At 46.6% G+C, this 23,555-nt stretch overlaps 1 protein-coding gene across 1 annotated transcript in view; it reads left to right on the forward strand.

Moving 5' to 3' along the window:
• agbl4 (AGBL carboxypeptidase 4) overlaps positions 1 to 23,555 on the forward strand; it is a 1,365,393-nt gene that overhangs the window by 1,094,981 nt on the left and 246,857 nt on the right. The window contains exon 9 of the mRNA XM_072510915.1: positions 22,841 to 22,952. Within this exon, the coding sequence (XP_072367016.1) occupies positions 22,841 to 22,952 (112 nt within the window). The remainder of the gene's footprint in view (positions 1 to 22,840; positions 22,953 to 23,555) is intronic.

The following is a 23,555-nucleotide window of genomic DNA, read 5'->3' on the forward strand; positions in this document are numbered from 1 at the left end:
TCCTCCTGGTCGTGTGCATTTATAAAATCTCCCCGAAGTCTCCAGCTAATTACAAGCTGTTAAATTTGATGACTAATGTGCCTTTTCAAAAGTTGAGAAATCTCCTGGCCTCTGAAAAGTTGCCAGCATAAAAGTTGCGTTATAATGCACTTGAGAAATATTTCACTGCTTTCTTTGTTGAACAGCAAAGGTGGAAAAATTCCAGCACTCTTGCAACTATTTTCCTACTATCCAAATGAACAGGAATGCACATATTTTATTGCAACACTATTTATTACTGATGTGTTAATACATTCACGCTGAGGTAAATGATAAACAGCAGAATGTGGGACAACAAAATATATTACTTGCTAATTGCAAACTCTTATTAGCAGCTGATGGGTAGGGTGCTTTACGATTTCATAATTGTTTAGTGCCTGCTATTTTGAATAAAAGCAAAACGCTTGATTAGAGATTAATTAGATTTTTTATTTGTAAGTGACAATATTCTCTAGCAGTATTTTATTTTACAATCTAAGTGTTGAAATTCCATCAGAAATCAATAATTGAAATCAATAATCTATGAACTATCTATCTAATTCTATCTATTGGTTGCATCACTTCGTATCCACTGTCATGTTAACGAACATATAAACCAGGAGCAGGAGTAGACCATTCAGCCCATTGAGCCCCTCTGCCATTTAATAAGATCATGTCTGATCTGACAGTAACCTCAAAACTACAACCCGCCTACCATCAAAAATTTATCATTCCTTTGCTTACCAAGAATCTAACCACCACTGCCTTAAAAATACTCAATGACTCTTCTTCCACCACGTTTTCAGGAAAAAAGTGCCAACGGCTCATGACCCTCTGAGACAAAGAATTTCACCTCACCTCTGTTTCAAATGGGCGACCCTTTATAACTCATTCAAATTATTTTTCAGTGATCAGTAGTGTTAATTCTGCAGTGAAAGATCAGAGAATATAATGCTTTGGTGGTTCGGATCTGGAATGCACTGCCTGAAAGTGTGGTGGAGTCAGGGTCAAATTAAGCTTTAGAAGGAAAATGGATTATTGGGCCTGAAATTCTGCAGAGTGGCAATCAGAGTCGGATTATTACTCCACTCCTAATTTCTTGCCTGAAATGTTACTTGATCCTATCTTGCCCAACCTTCCGACTCATGCTGGGTGAGATCCAGACAGTGCAGCGTGTCCCTGGAGCCTGTCGTTGAGGGCAACTCAGTCAGATGTAAGGAGGCCAAGTGCCTTTTTTATGGTACTAGCTGCTGTAAACCAGGTAGGTTAAAAGTCCTTGACAGGCCAAGGAGAAGGTAAGTGCACAAGTTAGGTTTTGTGGGGATTGGGGATTTTTGGGAGGAGAGCGGGGGTGGGGAGGGGGGGTGGGGGGGGCATCGGATTGGATTTTGCCTTGGGGGTGTCAGGTCAGGCCTGAAGCAGAGGAATTAGGCTTCAGGGGGCTGGGTGGGTGATCAGACCTGCGGGAGGGGGTGGGGTGTTTTGAGGTGCTGGGTCAGTTTGGGACACGGGGAAGGTGGATTGGGTTGGGTCTCGTTGTGAGGGCGGGATTGGGCTGTGTCTTGGGATTTGGTCATGTTGAACCTCGGGGACAGTGAAGGTCAGGGATTCAGCTCATTGGGGGGGGACCCGTGATGTGGGTCCAGAAGAGACCTGAGAGGGGAAGAATCCTGTGGTGGGACAGTTCTGTAAGCAGGAATCCCATAGAGGTGGGAAGTCTTTGTGGGAATGGGGAGTCCCATGGGGGAAGTTTGCACTCCCCGGACAACTGTTGTGTAAATCTTACTTAGGTACTTCTGGGGTGGGGTTGGGTGGGTGGGGATGGCAGGGGTGCAGTCCCCAGTAAATATTTGGAGCAAACCTCTCTAATTACAGTGCCTTGGAGCTCGAAGTTTGAGACTGCAGTGATCTTTACTTGGGTATGTACAGAAGGGGCTGATGGGTAATGGAAAGACCACTAGGGGGAGCACTGGCATGTATAAAAGGGGAAGCAAGCAGCCCTCTGGCTGTTGGGTGGATTAGACCGTGAGGAGAACAGAGGCAGAGATTTAGCTCAGGGCTGCTAGTGTGGTCAGGCCTAGTTGTAGTGTGTAGAAAAGTTGTAACCTTTCTACTAGTACAGTACTTAAAGTAAGAATTCACACAGTTATTTAAGTTGTTTTGCTCAATAAACCTTCTGTAAAACTTCTGGACGACTTTGACCCTTCTTCCAAAGCCTCTACTGTAACTGAGTTGAGTAGCACAGATTACCTGCCTTACAGGTAACAAAACATGGTACCAGATTGGCTTTAATCGGACAGTACTAGGTAGATTAGGTTAGAGACCAGAAAGAACCAAAACAAGCAGCAAAGGTAATGGGCCGACTGCTCGACTGTGGAAGACTTTGCAGCATTTTGATTCCAAACAACCGACCAAAGCGATGGACCACACGCCACTTCCAGAGTTGCTAAAAACTACCGGTACCTTAAATAGTAACTGGAAAATATATAAACAGCAGCTTCAAATATACATGGCGGCTACTGCCTTAAATGCAGCCCCCGACGAGAGAAAGATTGGGATATTACTCTCAACGGTAGGCCAGCAAGCTGTAGACATTTATAACTCTTTTACTTATGGTGACAATGAAGATAAAACCAGCTTTCAAGTGATAATGGCAAAATTTGATGAACACTGTAAATCACAATCAAATGAAATCATGGAACGATTTAACCTGCGCAACAGATTCCAAAAGAATGGGGAGACTATCTCTAATTTTATCACAGATCTCCGACTGCTAGCACAAGGTTGTAACTATGCTAATGTAACAGACTCCATCATCAGGGATCAATTAATCTATGGTCTCTCAGATGAAAATCTAAGGGAATCATTAATGCAGCAAAATGATCGAACTTTAAAAACTACCATAGCAAAATGCTTACAGCAAGAACAGAAAAAACAGCTTTACCTGCAGCTCCCCTCAACTGAACTGTTCGTGGTGGATGGCATCATACTGCGAAATGACAGAATCGTTATTCCTCTGGCGCTCCGGGCGGACATGCTCCGCAGGATTCATGAGGGGCATCTTGGTGTCGAGAAGTGCAAAAGAAGAGCGAGGCAATCTGTGTACTGGCCTGGGATCAACGAGGACATAACAAACATGGTGCTCACGTGTGACATGTGCCAAAAACATCGACCGGCACAATGCAAGGAGCCACTCCAGCAGCATGAGATGGCTACGTCACGGTGGGACAAAGTTGGCATCGACTTGTTTCATTCCATGGGTCGACACTATGTTCTTCTCATAGACTATTACTCCAACTTTCCGGAGGTAATGAAACTCCCGGATCTCACATCGGCGTCAGTTATCAAAGCCTGCAAGGAAACCTTCTCGAGGCATGGCATCCCACAGACAGTCATGTCCGACAATGGTCCTTGCTTTGCAAGCTGGGAGTGGTTGGAATTCTCAAAAAAATACAACTTCAAGCACGTGACGTCGAGTCCACACTTTCTTCAATCGAATGGCAGGGTGGAGAAATGTGTCCACATTATTAAGCAACTGATCAGCAAGGCCACTGACTCGAATTCCGACATACACTTGGCTCTGTTGTCATATCGTTCATCGCCTTTGAGCTCTGGGCTGTCACCAGCTCAAATGCTCTTCAATCGAGATGTGAGGACAACGCTACCGGCGTTACACTTCACCAATCCAGACCACTCGCCAGGCCTGGACAAGATGCGTCACCAACATCACGGACAAAAGCAGCACTATGACCGGCATGCGAAAGTGCTGCATCCGTTAGCGATCAACGACATGGTTAGGTTGTGACACCCTGGTGGAGGTTGGTGTAACATAGTATTTGTGCTCCGCCACGTATTGCCACGATCGTACGTTGTGAAGTCTGATGATGGAATACTGTTTCGATGCAATCGGCGAGGCCTGCTGAATGTTCTACCTCATCAACCTGTATTTCCGACGTTAGATCTGCAGGATGCTATCATGCGACATCCTGGGACACCAGCAGTTGGTGCCCAAATGGACATAAAAACCTCTGGGTCTCCATGCCCACCCTGGAGGTCTACCCGAATCAGACGTGCACCCAACCGTCTGAACTTGTGAACATGAACTGATACAATCATTGCTCTCTGTTCTGTATTTGTGCATGCAACTAACTGTGTTTGATTTTTTTTTTAGTTACAGCTCTGCACCTATGAAAAAAAAAGTGAACAAGGGGGATGTAGTAATCTTTACTTGGGTATGTACAGAAGGGGCTGATGGGTAATGGAAAGACCACTAGGGGGAGCACTGGCGTGTATAAAAGGGGAAGCAAGCAGCCCTCTGGCTGTTGGGTGGATTGGACCGTGAGGAGATCAGAGGCAGAGATTTAGCTCAGGGCTGCTAGTGTGGTCAGGCCTAGTTGTAGTGTACAGAAAAGTTGTAACCTTTCTATTAGTACAGTTCTTAAAGTAAGAACCCATGCAGTTATTTAAGTTGTGTTACTCAATAAACCTTCTGTAAAACTTCTGGACGACTTCGAGCCTTCTTCCAAAGCCTCTACTGTAACTGAGTTGAGTAGCACAGATTACCTGCCTTACAGGTAACAAAACACAGACTATCTGAAAAGAAATATTTGCAGCATTATGGGAGAAAAAAGTAGAAGAGTACTCCTTTGGAGGGACAGCCCCGACAAGATGGGCCAAATAGTCTCCTTGTGTGATGCAATCATAGACCCCCTAAATAGGGGAACCGCCCGAAACCGTGTGAATAGGGGAACTCCCCTGAGACCCTCTAATTAAAGGGACCCCCGGAGAGAGCTCCTAACTAAAGGAACCTCCCCAGAGACCCCCTTGATATGGAGACTACCCCACAGAGACCCCACCCCTAGGTAGGAGACCCCCCCCCAGAGACCCTCTAGATAGGGAGACCCTGCCAGATGCCCTAGATAGGGAGAGACCCCGTAGATAGGAAGACCCACCCGAAACCTCCTGGATAGGGAGACCCCCACAAGATCCCATGTATAGGGGGATTCCACCAACATCCCCTAAATCGTGATAACCCCCAAAGAGACCCCCTGAATAAAGGGGCCATGCCCAGAGACCCGCTAACAAAAGAGACCCTTCAGAGAGTCCCTAACTAGATGGGACTTCCCCCCCCCCCACCCCCACCCCCGCGAGACCCCCTTCGGAGGTGAGGTTGCCAGGTTCTTATTTTCATCCAACTGTTGTAAATCGTGCCGGTGTGATGTCATTCTGGCAACCAACGAATATTCATTGAGTGGGGAAGTCCCGGCAGGATGGCTCGTTAATGATATTATAATGTATTAAAATAAGGTTCCAGGCCTTCTGTGGTGTTTGTCTCATTACTTCACTGGCAAGGGGCCAAGAAAATTGGAAAATGCCATCTCACCAGCAAGAATCACCTTTTCCGTTTCTTGCCGAATTTCACACCCGCATTGCCGTTCTCTCTGCTGCTAATGCGGGCTCAAAATTATCCCATTTGTCTACTTTTGGATACCAAAAATAGCTTCTTGCTGCAGCTTTCATACAGACAATCCATGTGTGCTCTCGATGACGTTCCTCTAACATCTCTCGCTAAATCTTGGCAGAATAATAACTCTTTAGCTCCAAAGTGGCAAGCTTTGATCTACACTCAGTAATTTCTACTTCTGCAATTTCTCATCATCACATTCTTTATGCCAGCCGTTCATGATATAATTTAGCACTTTACTGAGTACCACTTCCTTGCGGGTTTCTCTGGCGGTCACTGGCATGTCATTTTTATATGTAAAATAATGCACAGGTAACTCAGTAACTAAAGATTAGTCATTCTTCATGGGAAATCTTGAAAGAATCAGCTGGATTTTTCGGCCGCATCCACCGCAAGATTGCCATGGACGCGACGGGGATCATGTAAAGGTCTGTTGACCTCAGGCAAGAATTTCCGGTCACTGGGCGGGCAGGGGCAAAAAACCCGTCCAATGTCTGCATTTGCCTAATCTGTTGATTTACACTATTTAATATCATTCTGATGACTATTTTTATCATTTGGTCTTCCTTGCTCAAAAGCCACTTTGTTCTCTCTTGGCACTTTCTCAATGTCAGGCATATTCTTCCTCATCCTTACTGTACATAGCTTGGTCTCGCTTAATTGTATCTTCGTAAGCCAATTCTGTCCCATCAGGTAGATTTTGTTCCCTACTGCTACCAATGGCAATAATATTAATAATTGTTCTTGTCACAAGAAAGCTTACATTAATACTGCAATTAAGTTACTGTGAAAAGCCCCTAGGCGCCATATTCGGCGCCTGTTCGGGTACACTGAGGGAGAATTCAGAATGTCCAAATTACCTAACAGCACGTCTTTCGGGACTTGTGGGAGAAAACCGGAGCACCCGGAGGAAGCCCACGCAGACACAGGGAGAACGTGCAGACTCCGCACAGACCTGGCGCTGTGAAGCAACTTTGCTAACCACTGTGCTACTGTGCTGCCCACAAGTAATCAAATGTATCATATTCCACTGCAATACTAACTTAATCTAATGCTGGAATACCTTTATTGAAATAACTAGTCACTTCAAACCAGTTTTGAATATAAGAATGTGACTTAAGGCTTTCTTGACTCTCCTGAGATAAAAGACATGTGGCTTTGGTTGTATCAGCACGGTAGCCTTGTGGATAGCACAATTGCTTCACAGCTCCAGTGTCCCAGGTTCGATTCCAGCTTGGGTCACTGTCTGTGCGGAGTCTGCACATCCTCCCCGTGTGTGCGTGGGTTTCCTCCGGGTGCTCCGGTTTCCTCCCACAGTCCAAAGATGTGCAGGTTAGGTGGATTGGCCATGATAAATTGCCCTTGGTGTCCAAAATTGCCCTTCGTGTTGGTTGGGGTTGCTGGGTTGTGGGGATAGGGTGGCGGTGTTGACCTTGGGTAGGGTGCTCTTTCCAAGAGCCGGTGCAGACTCGATGGGCCGAATGGCCTCCTTCTGCACTGTAAATTCTATGATAATCCTTCTATGAACATAAATTGTGAATCTTTAACTTTGATTTTTTGAATGAGCATGGGAATTATATCTTCAGCTCTATTATTCTAATCTTGCAGGTGCTGTTTTTCTTGCAACTCTTGATCTTCTGGTCTGGTAACATCAACTTCTGTTTCCATATCTATCATATGCACATTTGAGGATTTGCAGATTCCTGAACTAGATTTAAATCCACTCGTGTGCATGGCTGTGACCACAAGCTGGAGCATTATTGTTTCCTCTACTATTGCGTGATGCCTGGATATGACCGACTTCCCACAGGCATAGCACTTGGACTGGGAATGGGGAATTCAAATGGTTGGTGGCCACCATGGCAATGTGGGATCTAAATGTCTGACTGTACGAGACTGGTGCGAACTTGGCTGCCATTGCCTCGCTCTCGCGGACATACAGTGGCCTCTCCTGCCGGCTTAGGGAAAGAATTTACTTACAATTTGTAACTATCTCTGTAATTTCTGTGGCTGTGGCCTCATCAGAGGTCTCCTTCTTTGTCAGCTTATTATCTTTGCTCAAAAGCTTGGCCTGGATTTTATTATTCTTGAGGCTTACTACAAAGGTATGTTTGTGCCATACATACTATGACAAGAGTTTTTTTAATACTGGCATGTAAGCTGCAACACTATTACTTGGCAACTGCTTACTTTCATGGAATACAACTCTCAGTGCAATCTCATTCTTAGCGGTGTCATAATATGAGTGCGGAATTTCATTAATTTCAGAACAGTCCATAGTACTAGGGTTTCGCCGGCAACATTGGTTAGATACCACATCAAAAACAATAGCCTCATCATTGTGAGGAAAGCATTTCTTTATCCTTACCGCCTAGTTTATTTGCTTTCAGCAAATGTGTAACATGCATTCATAATGACACCTGTCCTCTTTGTTAGAGTTGGATTCCTGCATTGTATTCAAATATGCCTTAAGTGCCATTCTTTTTCAATTACATTCGGTGCTGACTCACTGGCCCATAACCTCTGGGTTCCCCAGCGTCGCATTGAGGAGGTACCCCCATGGACGCTCTGGAAATCCCTATAGGAGGTTCCCATGTAATGGTTTATCTGGCAATTGCCCAGAAGTGCTAACTTCTTCTGAACAATTGCGTTGAGCTGGGAACCATCCGGCAGAAGCAATTTAAATCGCTAACGTCGGATGGTTCTGCCAGTTTTACCCTGGTAGTTACTCTGAAAGAGTTAGGTGGAAAAAGGAAGTTCTAACTCCAGAGTAACTATTTAAAAAGCCCAGACCCAGCCTCACATGCGACATCCCTCACACACCCGATCCCCCAGGGGACCCAACTGACCACCGCCACTCCTGACTCGTCCCGACCTGATGTAAAAAGGGGAAGTGACTTATGTCTCTGCGCCCCAGTTACTCCACGACGATGCAGCAGGAGGTCACTTCACTGCTCCTGTCTCACCCAGCCTGAGTGAGGAAGGATGGGTGAGACAGGGGTAAGTCCACCAAGGGTGGCAATCCGACGGAGATTGCCACTCTGCAGAAGTTACGAGCCACTATGTATCTGAACACAATCTTTCAAATTGCTCAAACTTAAAAAAAAAACTTTTAAAATTCTAACAGTATGCCACAATGCTCTACAGTCCTTAATTTCTCAAATGAAATGTAAAAGAGAATTTTATCCCAGGCTTGCCTTCATTTTTCTGTTGTGTCTTACACTGAGTAAAACTATGGGGACTCAGCCGGCAGCCATTATTGAACTCATTTTATTTATACCTCCCCAACAAAATGTATCACAAAATGCTCAGCTATTACTAAATACGACGGTGTGCATGCTGAGGGATTTTAAATTGTTGCAAAGTAGCGTCCAGATTTTGTAATCAATGACGTATGAATAGTGTCAGCCGTTCATTACACTTACACTTGCCCAGAGCTTCTATGGGATTTTACACTGGAACCACTCTATAGTGCACCCTCTACCCTTTATGAATGGAAAAAGGAATTGTGTGTCTTTACTCAAGCAAATTGAAGAATCCTCACACAGAATCTAAAGCAAAAAGTCTGTTTTATTATAGTTATAGAATCCCTACAGTTTTTTTTATTTAGGGTATCATTGCGGTAGTCACCACTAGTTGTACTACATGTATTACGGCACTGCCCGTATAGTCGAGGTACATGGGTAAATCCCTGCCTGCTCGCTCCGCCCAGTAGGCGGCGTATAAATGTGTGTGCTCGCCGGTGCTGCAGCCATTCTGGTTCCAGCTACAGGAGGCACAACATCTTTGCTCAATAAAGCCTTGATTATTCCACTACTCTTGTCTTTGTGGTAATTGATAGTGCATCAATCATGATCGGCGCATACTTGGAGGGCCAAAAGGCCTGTTTCTGTGCTGTACTTTTCTTTGTTCCTAGTGCAGAAGGAGGCCATTCAGCCCATCGGGTTTGCACCAACGCTCTGAAAGAGTACTCCATCCAAGCTCACTTCCTCACCCTATCCCAATAACCCCTTAACCTAACCTGCACATCCTTGGACACTAGGGACATATTTATCATGGCCAATCCACCTAGCCTGCACACCTTTGGACTGTGGGAGAAATCCTGGAGGGAACCCATGCAGACATAGGGAGAAAGTGCAAACTCCACACAGACCGATACCCAAGGCCAGAATTGAACCCGGGTCCCTGGCGCTTTGAGGTAGCAGTGCTAATCACTGTGCCACTATGTAACCCCATGCTTCCATATCATGTACAAATAATGATATAAAGAGAGGAAAAGAGAGATGTGATTAAGACAGTGAAATAGAAAATACAGAAAGTGAAAGTTTTTTAAAAAGGCCACTTTTTAATTCTTTTATAAGTTCCAATCATAATGGAAATCTGAAGTAAAATTGCTCCACACTTTTAAAAGTAATTTTTCAGTGCCCGAGTGGATATTTGGCATTAATTAAGACACATCACACTGTTAAAAATTTATTTGCACTTAAATGAACAATTTACACTTAAATGGACGAACTGTTTCTATGCATTTTATGGCTATCTAGTGAGCAACTAACGCAAATTTAAACCCTTCCATTTATTTGAATGCCATGCCTCTACTCTCATTATAGCAAAGCTTCCCGAGGAACAAAGCAACTCATACAGCAACTTCCTGATTTCCGTGTTTAACTGAGCAATGTATTCCATACACTCCCACACATCGCAGTCGTGGCACACCATCTGCGCTGCCATATCTGTCCACTTTATATTTTTCTCTGATTAGTTAACCAGTTATTAATTAAAGTAAAATAATAGCAAGTTACAATCTCCGAGCTTAGACAAAAGAAGAACACCCACCAGCTACTGGAAGGAAAAAAAAATAGAAAGCAGCAATTCCCTTCCCCTTTGTGTCAAATTCTCAACTTGGCACGTGGTCCATAAATCACCCTTGTTCCCAGATACTCAGTGTTCTCTATTCTGCATTGCCATGCAATGGATATTCTCTGGAACAGAATCACCCCTTGGAATGTGCATGAACTAGAACATGGGGAAGGAAACCAGATGATTGGAGGGAGGCGAATGTTGTTCCCCTGTTTAAGAAAGGGTATAGGGAAATCCCCGGGAATTACAGATCAGTCAGTCTTACGTCTGTGGTGAGCAAAATATTGGAAAGGATTCTGTGAGATAGGATTTATGATTTTTAGAAAAACATAGTTTGATTAAAGATAGTCAGCATGGCTTTGTGAGGGGCAGGTCACGAGGAACAGAGGAACAGAGGGATCTTGGGGTCCACGTACATAGCTCCCTCAAAGTTGCCACCCAGGTTGATAGGGTTGTTAAGAAGGTGTATGGGGTGTGGGCTTTCATTAACAGGGGGATTGAGTTTAAGAGCCGCGAGGTTTTGCCGCAGCTTTATAAAACTCCAGTTAGACCACACTTGGAATATTGTGTCCAGTTCTGGTCGCCTCATTATAGGAAGGATGTGGATGCTTTGGAGAGGGTGCAGAGGAGATTTACCAGGATGCTGCCTCGACTGGAGGGCATGTCTTATGAAGAAAGGTTGAGGGAGCTAGGGCTTTTCTCACTGGAGCGAAGAAGGAAGAGAGGTGACTTGATGGAGGTGTACAAGGTGATGAGAGGCATGGATAGAGTGAATAGCCATAGACTTTTACCCAGGGGGGAAATGGCTGTCACGAGGTGACATAATTTTAAGGTGATTGGAGGAAGGTATAGGGGAGATCTCAGAGGTAGGTTCTTTACACAGAGAGTGGTGGTTGTGTGGAATGCACTGCCGGCAGAGGTGGTGGAGTCAGAGTCTTTGGGGACATTTAAGCGACTCTTGGACAGGCACATGGACAGCAGTAATTTGAAGGGGTGTAGGTTAGATTGATCTTAGATTAGGATAAATGGTCGGCACAACATCGTGGGCCGAAAGGCCTGTACTGTTCTATGTTCTATGTTTTATGAAACTTCACTTCTGCTGTATTGAGAGGTCTGCATGAGTATCCCTGAGTTGTGCAATAATAAAAAATTGGCAACATGGGACTGGAATCATTGAGGGAATAGTATCATGAAAGCTATGCTCTTGTAGTAAGGCATTCAAAGAGGATGGCATGGACAGCAGTACCAAAAGCATTAGAAACATTGAAGGGGATGAAGGAGAGCCTTCAGGAAAGAAGGGACACAAATCGGAGTGGGATAACGATATATTTTGTCACGTACTGTTCACCAGTAGTTGAACTAAAAAGGTGAACTCTACATTGGAATGTATTACACAAACTCCAGACACTAATAAATCTAATCTGGGCAATGTTGGAAGGCTTTAAGGAGCCCGACATATAAAATTAATAAGTTGCTTCAAATATATCTGTCTTAATGTTTCTAATGAAAAGTACGTGTTCCTGGACTGGTTAGAAAGAAGACATTAGATATTACAACTTGAGGTTGAACGTTCTGTGAATACAACAGAAAAATAATTTGTAAGAAAATTAGGATACTTTTAATATCATGAAGCAATCTCTGCAGGCTGCCAAATACTCTGTTGGCAGTTGAAGGAACTGAGTATGGGAGGTTAGGTTAAAATAGAAGCATGGTGCGCATAACCAATATAAAGTTATTGTGTCACACAGCATGAATACATAGGTGTTGAATTTCCACAGAATTGCATATATCCAGCTGCCATAATAGGTGGAAAAAATACATGAACGGTTGAGAAATTGGGATAATTTGTAACTAGATTTTTAGCAGTGGCACTAAGACTGATAAATATGGATAAGCAAATGTTTTGCTCTGACCAAGGGGTCAAGGGTTTGGTCTTTAAATAACATCTGAGATAATAAGATCCTAACAATCAAAGTGCTTGCCTGAAATTTCTCCCCCCTGCATTTAACAATTTATTTGAAACATGAGTATTTCATGATGTAACTGCAAGGTCATTGTCATTTAGCATTAAAAAATACAAAATACGATGAAAATGGAAAATAAGCAAATGTTGAATTATGGCTTTATTGCTATTATATTGATGCAAGAAGTATTAGAATTAAAACATATACAGAGAGAGAGACAGTATGGACATTAATTGCAGCAAAAGAACATGGCAATAAGAAAAGAGGGACAAGAGATAGGATTAAAGGGTTTCAAATGTTTTCAAATGATCAGTCTATTAACCTAGGTGAGGTGGTGGCATGATTGGTAAGGCACAACATTACACCTGTCAAAGGGATGTAAAAAAAAAGAGATAGCAGTAGTAATTTGGTAGAAATTAGTAAAGATAAGAGCAACGAAGTAATTGCTGGCAACAGCTATTGATCAACAGCTCAAGGTGAGCAGATAGATAGCAAGCTGTTCAGACAAGCAGGAGAGGCTGCAGGGAATTACAATGGGATTATCATGAAGAATTTAAATATCTTATATCAGTAAAGTGGCTGAAGCAGGCAAGGGAAGATCAAAAATATTGCAATTTTATGGAGATACATTTAGCAGTCAAACAAAATGATTAAAAATCTAAAAATAGATGAACTCTTGTGCTCTAGTGATTATTGCATAATTAGATTAGATATTGTAATAAACACTAAGACCAAATATAGCAATTTGTACACGACTTTGCAGGGCAGCTTCCCTGTGCTTGGTATTCTGGCAACAGGAATGGGCTCTGACATTCCTGCTTCGACTTTTATATTCTGCATAACTATTCTATATATTGGGCACGATTCTCCGGCCTCACTGCATTCTGCTCGAGTGATCGAGGCCAGTGGATAGTGGGAGAAGCCAAAAACGAGAACCGCGCCAGGCGCCAAATAGTTTTCAATGCAACCAGCCTGCTCCCGGAGGTGAATTCGGGATTAAGCCCTATTTCCATACAAGTAAGGGAGTCACCCCGTATCCAATGGGCTCCTGTGATTCACCGGCCAGCCAGCAAGTGGTCACGCTGGCGCCAATTAGTACTCCTATTTAAAAATATGAGTATGGCGGAAGGGCTTCTGTGGGGAGCCAAGGAGGTGAGTAGCCATCTTTGCTCACAGTTAAAGAGCCCCGGGGGCACTGGGCATGCCACCCAGTGATTGGCAGGGGATGGGGAACCCTTGACTGGGGATGGGGGTCCCTCCGCAGGGTTGGCCCCCCATGGGAGGCTGGGGGGAGGCACAGGGGGGACAATTGTGCATGGCACCACCATGCCAACCCCTGGATCGTGTGTACCCATTCCGGGGGCAACCCTTGTCCCTGCCCGTCTGCCCCACCGACCACCATAACCCCCACTGACCGCCGGGGACTCTGGCCGTGTGGCCTGAAGGTTACTGTTAATATGGAATGGCAATCGTAGTTAAGTGACCACTTTTCAGAACTCAAGTGGTTGGGTGGCCATGTAGCATGTGGGAGACATTGCCTAGCATCCTAATCAGACTGTGATGCCTGGACAATGTGCCTGAACAGTGCAGGAGGCAACACCACACACGCAGCAGACAACATCCGGACACCCAGGGGATGGGACACAGCTCCGGGGACATGTCAACGGCTGGAGGGTGGGCGAGTGCTATGAGGAGGGGACCAACACCAGAGCCAGGTGACTTTGTGAGCGGGTGTCCGGGGAGGGACCCAGAGGGGGAGTCCTGTGACAGTCCAGGGTGTACAGGTGCCACTGGTCATTCGAACAGATGACGGACAGGGCGTGCCACAGGAGGCTCCGCTTCAACAAGGAGACAGTGCGGCACATGTGCCATGTCCTTGTGGACTTGGCACCACATGGAGGAGAATGACACCCACTCCCAGTGGCCATCAAGGTCACTGCAGCTTTGAACTTTTATTCCTCAGGATCATTCCAGGGCTTGAGCCCAGGGAATTCCAGGGTATCTCACAGGCCACAGCCCACAGGTGCATCCGACAGGTCATGTATGTCCTGTTTGCCTGGGCGGAAAACTACATCATCTTTGACATGGAACAAGCCCAGCAAGATGCCCGGGCGGCAGGTTTCTCCGCCATCGCCGTGCTGCCCCAGGTCCACGGGGTGATAGACTGAACGCATGTTGCCCTGTACTCACTGGGCCATCTGGGAGTGCCCTATGTTAACAGGAAGTGGTTCTACTCCCTCAACATACAGCTCGTGTGCGACCAACAGATGAAGATCATGCACATGTGTACATGCTTCCTGGGGAGTGTGCACAACAGCACCATCCTGGGGCAGTCGGTCATCCTCAGCCTTTTTGAGTAACACTTCAGGATGAGTGGCTGGCTCTCGGGGGATAAGGGGTATCCGCTGAGGACCTGAACCCCCAGGTGAGACAACAGTCAGAGGGCTCCAGTACACCCCCGGAGGGTCACCAGCTTTGTGATGGTCTGCTGTGCCCTCCACAACCTTGAACAGCAGCGGAGCGATGAGCTGGTGTTTGATGATGAGGAACATGTGGCCACCTCTGAGGAGGATAATGAAGATGATGAGGCAGCGCCGAACCAGCAGAGGCTGGAGGACGAGCCCAGGGAGGAACTGGAGGACCAACCTGAGTATGCAGGTCAGGCAGCAGCGACAAGGATCCGGCAAGCCTGGGGGAGGTCAGGGAGGCCCTCATATTCGCCCAATTCACTTAGGACGTGGCCTGGTCCATCACCCCCCCACTCCCATTTCCCACCCTCCCAGAGTGTCTGTCACATCACTCCGGGATGCTGGGACTGTGTCAGCATGGGTCACTGTCGAGGGCAGAAGGGTGATGATAATCCGCAGAGAGCTGAGCGCCAGTGCTCCTCAATCTATGCCATAGTCTGAACCCTGTCTGTCAGCTGAGTGCTCGCTCACACGGATCACCTGCACGTGGTGTGCTTGGGGAGGGATGGGATGCTTGGAGAGATGGGCCAAAGGTTCGGAGTCTGCCCGCATTGCGGAACAAGGTGACAGAGACATACTGGTTGTGCACAAGTGTGTTTATTGTGTGTAACAATTTCTCACTCTCTACTCTCCTGATGGTGACCCCCCCCCACCATCCCCCAACTCTCCCCCCCCTTCCCCCTCCCCTGTGCCCTCAGTGATTCTCGATGTGCTTTACCTTACTAGCTCTACCACTCTGTCTAGGTGTTTCCCTAGGATGCACATCTGAGGTAGAGGCAGCCAGCTGCTTACCTCATCCCGTGGTCTTCGATGCCCCTGGCTGGCATCCACTGCTGGGTCCGAGGCCGGATGGCCCTGGCTCACTTGTCCGGGTGCTGGCTGCAAGATGTGGCTTCAGCAGAAGGGTGGAACTCGGGGGAGCCGATGGCTACCATCGCCACTCCATGGTATGGGACTTGTTGGCACTCAGAGCCCTCATTCCCGTTTGGTGCCCATAGGGCCCAGGGGTTCACCATGGGATGGAGGGACAGCTGGTTCGAGCCCCGGCTGCCCCTGCATCATCTGGCTCTGCCAGCCCTGGTGGTTCCCCATTGTCTGCACCATCGTGTTAACAGCCTCGGTGATGCTCCTCAGTGACTGGGACATGCTCTGCAGCGCATCGGTAATGCCAACCTGCGACTGGGACAAGCTCTGCAGCGCCTCGGCCATTCCCATCTGAGAGCAGGACATGTCCCGCAGAACCTCAACAAAGGCAGCCTGGTACTGGGTCACATCCCCCAGTGAGGCGGACATTCTGCCGAGACCTTCGGCCATGGCCGTCAACAACTGCAGAATGCCTTGGTCACCTCTAATAATGGTGCCGATGACGTGCACCAGACTCTCCACTGCGGTCATCATCCTAGCAGTGTTGGCCTCTGTGCCACCCTTTGCCAACGACATTGCCTGCTCCATAGCCTCTGGGACTCCTCTAATTGGCTATGGACCTGCTGGACTATGGTTGACACCTCCCTCTGAATGTCCCGCCCTCACCCTAACATCTCCATCAGCTCCGAGAATACCTCTTCCACAGGCTTAGCATCAGGCTGGGACCCAGCTGGGTCCTGGGATCCAGCAGCCCTCCGACTGCTGTCTCGCCTGGGGGTTCCTGCCTCCACCTGATGTGCATCAGCAGCTGTGTGGGGCTCACCAGATTGTGCCCCAGAAGCCTGACCACTAACATTTCCCACCGAGGTGCATGTATCTGCGCTGGTGGAGAGAGGGGATGACAGCTTTGATGCTCGATCGTGTCTTCCTCGGAGCTCTCCTCCTATATGTTTTCCTGGTGGCTGGAGAAGGTGCCATCCGTGATGGGCCGGCGCCGTCAGCTGGAGGACCTGCGGGTGAATGGACATGTGGTCAGTGGGAGGGATGGGTCAGTCAGTAAGGCAATAACAACTTACATTTGACAGGTCCTTTGGCTGGAGCTCGGTGGTTCCTCACCTCTGCGGCGCCTGCCAGCCTCCACGTTGATGTCCGACACCCCCACCACCAGCCTGTGCCCTCTCCCGGCGATTATGGGAGAGCTTTTCCTGAGGAGACACAGAGAGGGCAACGTTAGCCACACACGTGGTTCACTGTGGTGGGAGCGGGTGTGTGAAGGAAGGATTGGGGGGTGTTGAATGGAGAGGGGGAAGGAAGAAGGATTGGGGATCGCATGGAGAGTTGGGGTGGTGGATGCCCACCTTGGGGCTGAAATTTCTAGGGGGGTGGGGGGGGGGGGGGGCGCGGGGGGGGGGGGGGGGGGGGCGTTGGTGTTGACTCACTTGTGCTGCCCGGCATAGATTGTTGACCTTTTCCCAACACTGGGGGTCAGACCTCCTGATCACACTCCCGGCACTCAGCCACCGCCACCTCGACCCAGGCAGCACTGGCTGCTCTGTGAATGGCCCTCTGGGACTCTCAGGGGAACAGGACATACCTCCTGTTCTCCACTGCATCCGGGAGCCTGGCCAGATCTGCATCCCCGAACTTTGGGGTTGTCTCCTGGCGCCATTGTTGCCAGCTGGCTGGGGTTGGCTGAGCAAGAGCTCTTTAAGTGCTGCTCGAATGTGTTAGCGGGCGCTAGCGAGCGCAGTGCCAGTTAATCAGCTCGTGAGCCTTCACTTGTGGCGAGAAGCCCATGGGGCTTCATTAAGTGGTTGAATAGCCTTGTAGGCCTCGCTGGGCCGTGCACCGGGAAGCTTGCGGTAGTTCCCGCTTGCTACCACAATTAGAAATCTTTCCACCGAATCCCACCCTTTGTAGTTTCAGCACTAGCCATGCCACTTTGGCCTGAAACTGGCATTGCTGCATGCAAATACGTTTCTGGTTTGGCACTGGATTACATTTTCGGAAGGTCAATAGCATTGACATTAGGAGCATCGGTCAGAAATATGCAGAGTAGGCAGATGCTAGTTTGATGCCAACACTTTGATTTTGACCTCTCCACTGCAGCTAACGTTCTCACTTAAACATGCACATCATCGGGAAGGATCCCCACCAATGCTATTTAAAAGAATAATACACTCTTAGATTAGCTACTGACTGATTCCTAGTGGTTCTCTCTGAGTTTGTTTGAGTGCTTGGGGTTTGGAGGGCTGTTTAAAGTTGGTGGAGTCAACAGGAAGTGTTGCTGCATGTGGAGAATGCCTTGATTTTGACTTCAAGTGTTCTGGTCAGACCATGAGTTCCAAGACATGGATGTTGTGATTACCATCCACATTGCCTGCAGCTGGAGAGTGAAATGGAGCAGAGGATGCCCAGAAACGTACAAGCTACTCACAGGGGGAGAAGAAGGAGAGGAGATGAGCTCTTGAGAAGGAGGCTTTATCTCTCCGGTGTCTTCGAGGAACTATCCTATCACAACCTGAGCCAGGAGCAGTGTGTGCTTCCATTCCACAAAGGAGGTGCTGATGAAAAGTCAGAATTGGGAAAAAGGCGCTGTCAGTAGCTGTTTTCCTGAATTTCTTTACATTGGGATGCTTCCAGGCTGGAGCAGATGACATCTATAACATACCCTGGTAGTGGCCATCCACTACTGTTGCTAACTTTTCGTGGGACTACTGCTGAATTGCAGAACACCCTCTGCAGGAGTATCTCTGGGCCTAGAATGGCTGGCTTTGGACAGCACCACCTCAGTTTGGGTGGCAGCAGTCTCGGCTCACTCACTGATGGGTAACTGCAAGGGCTCTGGTGGAGTGGCAAGAGAGGGAGTGTGAAATATCATCTGTGAGGTTTGTGTTTCATAGAATTCATAGAATTTACAATGCAGAAGGAGGCCATTCGGCCCATCGAGTCTGCACTGGCTCTTGGAAAGAGCACCCTACCCAAGATCAACACCTCCACCCTATCCCCATAACCCAGTAACCCCATCCAACCCTAAGGGCAATTTTGGACACTAAGGGCAATTTATCATGGCCAATCCACCTAACCTGCACACCTTTGGACTGTGGGAGGAAACCGGAGCACCCGGAGGAAACACGGGGAGGATGTGCAGACTCCGCACAGACAGTGACCCAAGCCGGAATCGAACCTGGGACCCTGGAGCTGTGAAGCAATTGTGCTATCCACAATGCTACCGTGCTGCCCTACAGTAGTTCCATGGAGCTACTACCAATCCCCAGAGCACACTGTCAGAAATCCTAGTAATCTGCTGGAGGACAGATTGCTGCACAGCTGTGGGACTGCAAACTCATTTAAGCATCGATATCTGCAGCCATGATGACAAGCCTGCATGACAAAAACTGAGCTTGCATAGCAACTGAAGTTAACGGCAAAGGGGAGTCCAAAGAGTTCATAAGAAAGTCATTTATTCAGCATAACAGCTGTATTTGCACAGGACCCAGTTACACCTCTCAGGTCCTCACTCCTTTCTGTCTGACCTGTTGGTGCTGGTTAACTCACAGCCCAATCAGCATTAGGGAACAATCACTCCCAGCTGGATGAGTCCTACGCAGGGTTATAACAGCAACAAACTGAGATTTTGTGATATCAGTCTCGGCTTCCAATGCAGCACTCAGACCTTTGGTTGCTTCTATTTGTGGTGCAATAGGTACTCAGACATTGGACACCCCATTATGGTTGTAGCCACAGGTGTTATCATGGAGTTAGCAACAGCTTGAATGCTGTAAAGAATTGGCTCCAACCTCTGTGCAAAGTCCAAATTGGTGGCCAACTCCTCCATACTGCTTGAAAGTGACAGCAGAATTTTTGGAAGGTTGCCAGTGCACCAAACATTTTATGATGCTTGTCCATTAGCCTTTATCTGTACACCATTTCATCAAATCCGCGTCTGAATCCCCTGCAGCAAATCCCGTGTCTTACCTCGCCCTCTGGGGAACTGGTACCCGTGTTGCCCTTCTCCCAATCCCGGCTGCAGGCCACTTGCCTGATAATTCACCTGATTAAAATTAATGGCCGTGGCGATAGCCCCAACAGTACGCTGGAATACCTGGGGCAACCCTACTGCTACCAATTCCTGAAACCGTGCATAATTCTATATACCAGGCAGTTAACTGCATAGGGGGTTTTGTCCCTTTAAGGGCAGTGATCCTGCACCTAGAGCTGCCAGCCAATTTGAAAACTGTCATCTCTTTTCTCCTAGCAGCACTACCAGGTGTGGTGGTCCCTGCTGGTATTACAGTTGACCACCACTGGGTTAGTCAACACCGTGCTGTGGTCTCTCTTCCTCCTTCGGCTGCTGTGGCTGGAAAGATTGCAGTTCTTGGGTACCTAAAAGCAGGCAAAGAAGGAAAAGGTTGAGGTGAGAGAAGAATGGTGGGGCTCAGAACAAAATTTCCAAGATCACATATTCAACATTCGGGAGAGCAGAATGACAGTGTGCTGGGAAATGAGCAGGAATATAAGGCAGGAACATACCAAAATGTTCTAAGTGTTCTTAGTCATGCTGGATGCTTTCCAAATACGTGCAGGTTAGACGGATTGGTCATGCTAAATTACCCCTCAGTAGGTTAGGTGGGGTTATGGGGATAAGATGGGGGAATGGGCCTCGGTAGGGTATGCTCTCAGAGGGTCGGTGCAGACTCAACAGGCTGAATGGCCTCCTTCTGCACTATAGGGATTATATGCTACCTCAGTCCCTGCCAGAGCTGGCCCCATGATGCAAGCAATGATCTCCGTCATAGGATTCAGGAGATGTAGGTTTCTTTGTATCCGACCAGTTCTTCTCTTCTCAATTTTATTCTGTGTCACCTTGAATTGTAATAGAGAAGGCAGATTGTCAGATATTGCATTGCAACGTGTTTGAATCATTTGCATACCTTGCTGAATAACGAGATACATGGAGAGAGTGAGAAGTGGGTGTGAGACTGCATTAATAGGTTGAGATAGTGTGTAATTAATAATAATAATCTTTATATGTCACAAGTAGGCTTACATTAACACTGCAATGAAGTTGCTGTAAAAATCCCCCAGTCGCCACACTCCGGCGCCTGTTTGAGTACACAGAGGGAGAATTCAGAGTGTCCAATTCACCTAACAAGCCCGTCTTTCGGGACTTGTAGGAGGAAACTGAAGGAAACCCATGCAGGCACGGGGAGTACATGCAGACTCCGCACAGACAGTGACCCAAGCGGGAATCAGACCTGGGACCCTGACGCTGTGAAACAACAGTGCAACAGTGCTAACCACTGTGCTACCATGCCAAAGATGTGTAGGTTAGGTGGATTGGCAATGCTAAATTGCCCTTTAGTGTCCAAAAGTTAGGTGGGGTTATAGGTTTGCGGGGGGAGTGGGCCTAGGTAGGGTGCTCTTTCAGACTCGACGGACCTCCTTCTGCACTGTAGGGATTCTACGATTCTATGATTAGGTGAGAGTCCTACATGCCAGGGACTGGTACTAGGTGAACAATGTGCTCATGTAAAAATGCATTCACTGACAGTGACCACCCAGGAGGTCATCAGACCTCTTGTGACACAGCTGCCACATCCTTAGGTTGAGACTCCAACATTTGGCCACCCTGGCTATCTGCTCCATCTTCTTATGAGGGTAGTCATTGTGGGCTCCCTGGAACCCCGATGGAACTATGGCATCTCTTCCTACAGCACTGATGCCTCCAGCACTACATCATGGAACCCTCTCTCTGCCCTGGTGTTTCGCAATATTTGAATTAGTACCAATATTCCTCAGTGTACCTTCCCTTTAGGAGGGGCAGCCAGCCTTTATAAATAGTAGGCTGGATGTACCATGTGGTTTCTGAACACCATTATGCACCTCCTTGCTGAGCACAAGGCGAGCCTCCAGCATTATGAAACATGAAACTCTCTTAGCCAGGCACAATAATCATATAGACAGTTGCTCCAAGTTTGCATGCTGTCCACCTTGATCTGAACAGGCAAGGGCAGGTTGCATATCATGACTTCCACTTCTAGAAAACAGGATACATGAATTTTAGATCTATGTATTTAAGAAAATTGCATCAAATGAATGCTAAAAACAATTAAATCTGAATTTAAACAGCTAATATATTGAAAATGTTGAATGAAGTATGTTGATGTTACTCATGTCTACCAGATAATTAGTCTTATCCTATTGTTCAACCACCTCAAAAGAGGATACGATTGTCATGAGAATGTCGCTTTAAGAAATGGTTAGCTGCTCATGTTACTGCAGTGATGTCAGAGTGTGGATGGAGCTCTGGTTCTGCTTTTTAGTTTCACTTTGATAAAAGCTTGGATGTGTCTGTCTTTTTGGTTTTATTTTTCAGTGTGTTGCAGCTGAAGTCAGACAAAGCAGCTGTACTGTTGATTTCTCTGCCATGAAGGACTATCTCTTGACCATTTGGCGAATTCAGAAATTTAAATGTTTTCAGTATTGAATGTAAACCCTGATGTGCTTCTGTTTAAAGGGTGTTAAGTCATTTGGCTGTTAAAAGGACAGCTTAAAGGATTACTTAGTGTTGTATTCTTTGGGGGTTATTTTTGAATTAATGGTTGCTAAGATAGAATCATAGAATTTACAGTGCAGAAGGAGGCCATTTGGCCCATCGAGTCTGCACCAGTTCTTGGAAAGAGCATCCTACCCAAGCCCACACCTCCACCCTATCCCCATAACCCAGTTATCCCACCCAACACTAAGGGCAATTTTGGACACTAAGAACAATTTAGCATGGCCAATCCACCTAACCTGCATATCTTTGGACTGTGGGAGGAAACCGGAGCACCCGGAGGAAACCCACGCACACACGGGGAGAACGTGCAGACTCCGCACAGACAGTGACCCAAGTCGGGTATCGAACCTGGGACCCTAGAGCTGTGAAGCAATTGTGCTAACCACAGATATTCACTGTTTGTTTTACAAAGGTTAACTTGAGTTCATAGAATAAACATTGTTTTGTTTTTAAAAATACTTTTCCATTTCTGCTGTACCACACCTCTAGAGTGGGCCGTGTGCTCCCCATATCACAATCTATTAAAAGTTGTGGGTCAGATGAACTCCATGATACACTTTGGGGTTCTCTAAACCCTGACCTATAACACAATAAATGTACAAGTTTTCCTTTGATAAATCATGATTTACTCTTTCTTTAGGTGCTCTTTAATGGGGTTTGATCTAAATCGACACTGGCAGGATCCCTCTGCTTGGGCTCATCCTACACTTTATGGCGTAAAGCAGCTAATTGTGCAAATGTATGATAATCCGGTGAGTAATAATGAAAAGGTTGAGACTATATCATCTGAACAGAACAGGAAATGTCATTTGTAATTTTAATGCAACAATCTGTAAATGGTTTTCTGAGACCTGCTGCCAAAAATATAGCCAATCCTGTTTAGGAAGGCATGCACAAAAAAACACACTGGTATCCTTTGAAAAACAATTTTGATTTTTTTTTTCTGGGAATGTACGTCTAACTTACTGTGTATAATGTTCAATTTCCTTTCCTATGTCAACGCTCTGGAGAGAGTTTATATTGGGCATATATTGACTATTTGAATAATTGATAAATCCTGTAGCTGAGTGAAATTTTGGCAACAGCATAATTGCTCTCTCATTTCCTGCAATTTACTGGAGACAGCTGCATCTTTCAAAGGCCTTTCTGTTTGTTTGAACTTCCTCTTAACCTGATATTGTATTCTTATTTCAGATTTTATTTCAACCCTCAGTCTTCCACTTTCTCTAGTTCAGAGTCCTGATCAATAAAAACTCTCGTGATTAGTCTTTTGACAGCAGTGAATATTTTTAAGCTGTTATTTGCAGCTATAGGTATACGGAAAGGGTAACACTGATAAAATCTGGTCAATATTG

Source organism: Scyliorhinus torazame, chromosome 7, assembly GCF_047496885.1.
Source record: "Scyliorhinus torazame isolate Kashiwa2021f chromosome 7, sScyTor2.1, whole genome shotgun sequence".
Classification (NCBI taxonomy): domain Eukaryota; kingdom Metazoa; phylum Chordata; class Chondrichthyes; order Carcharhiniformes; family Scyliorhinidae; genus Scyliorhinus; species Scyliorhinus torazame.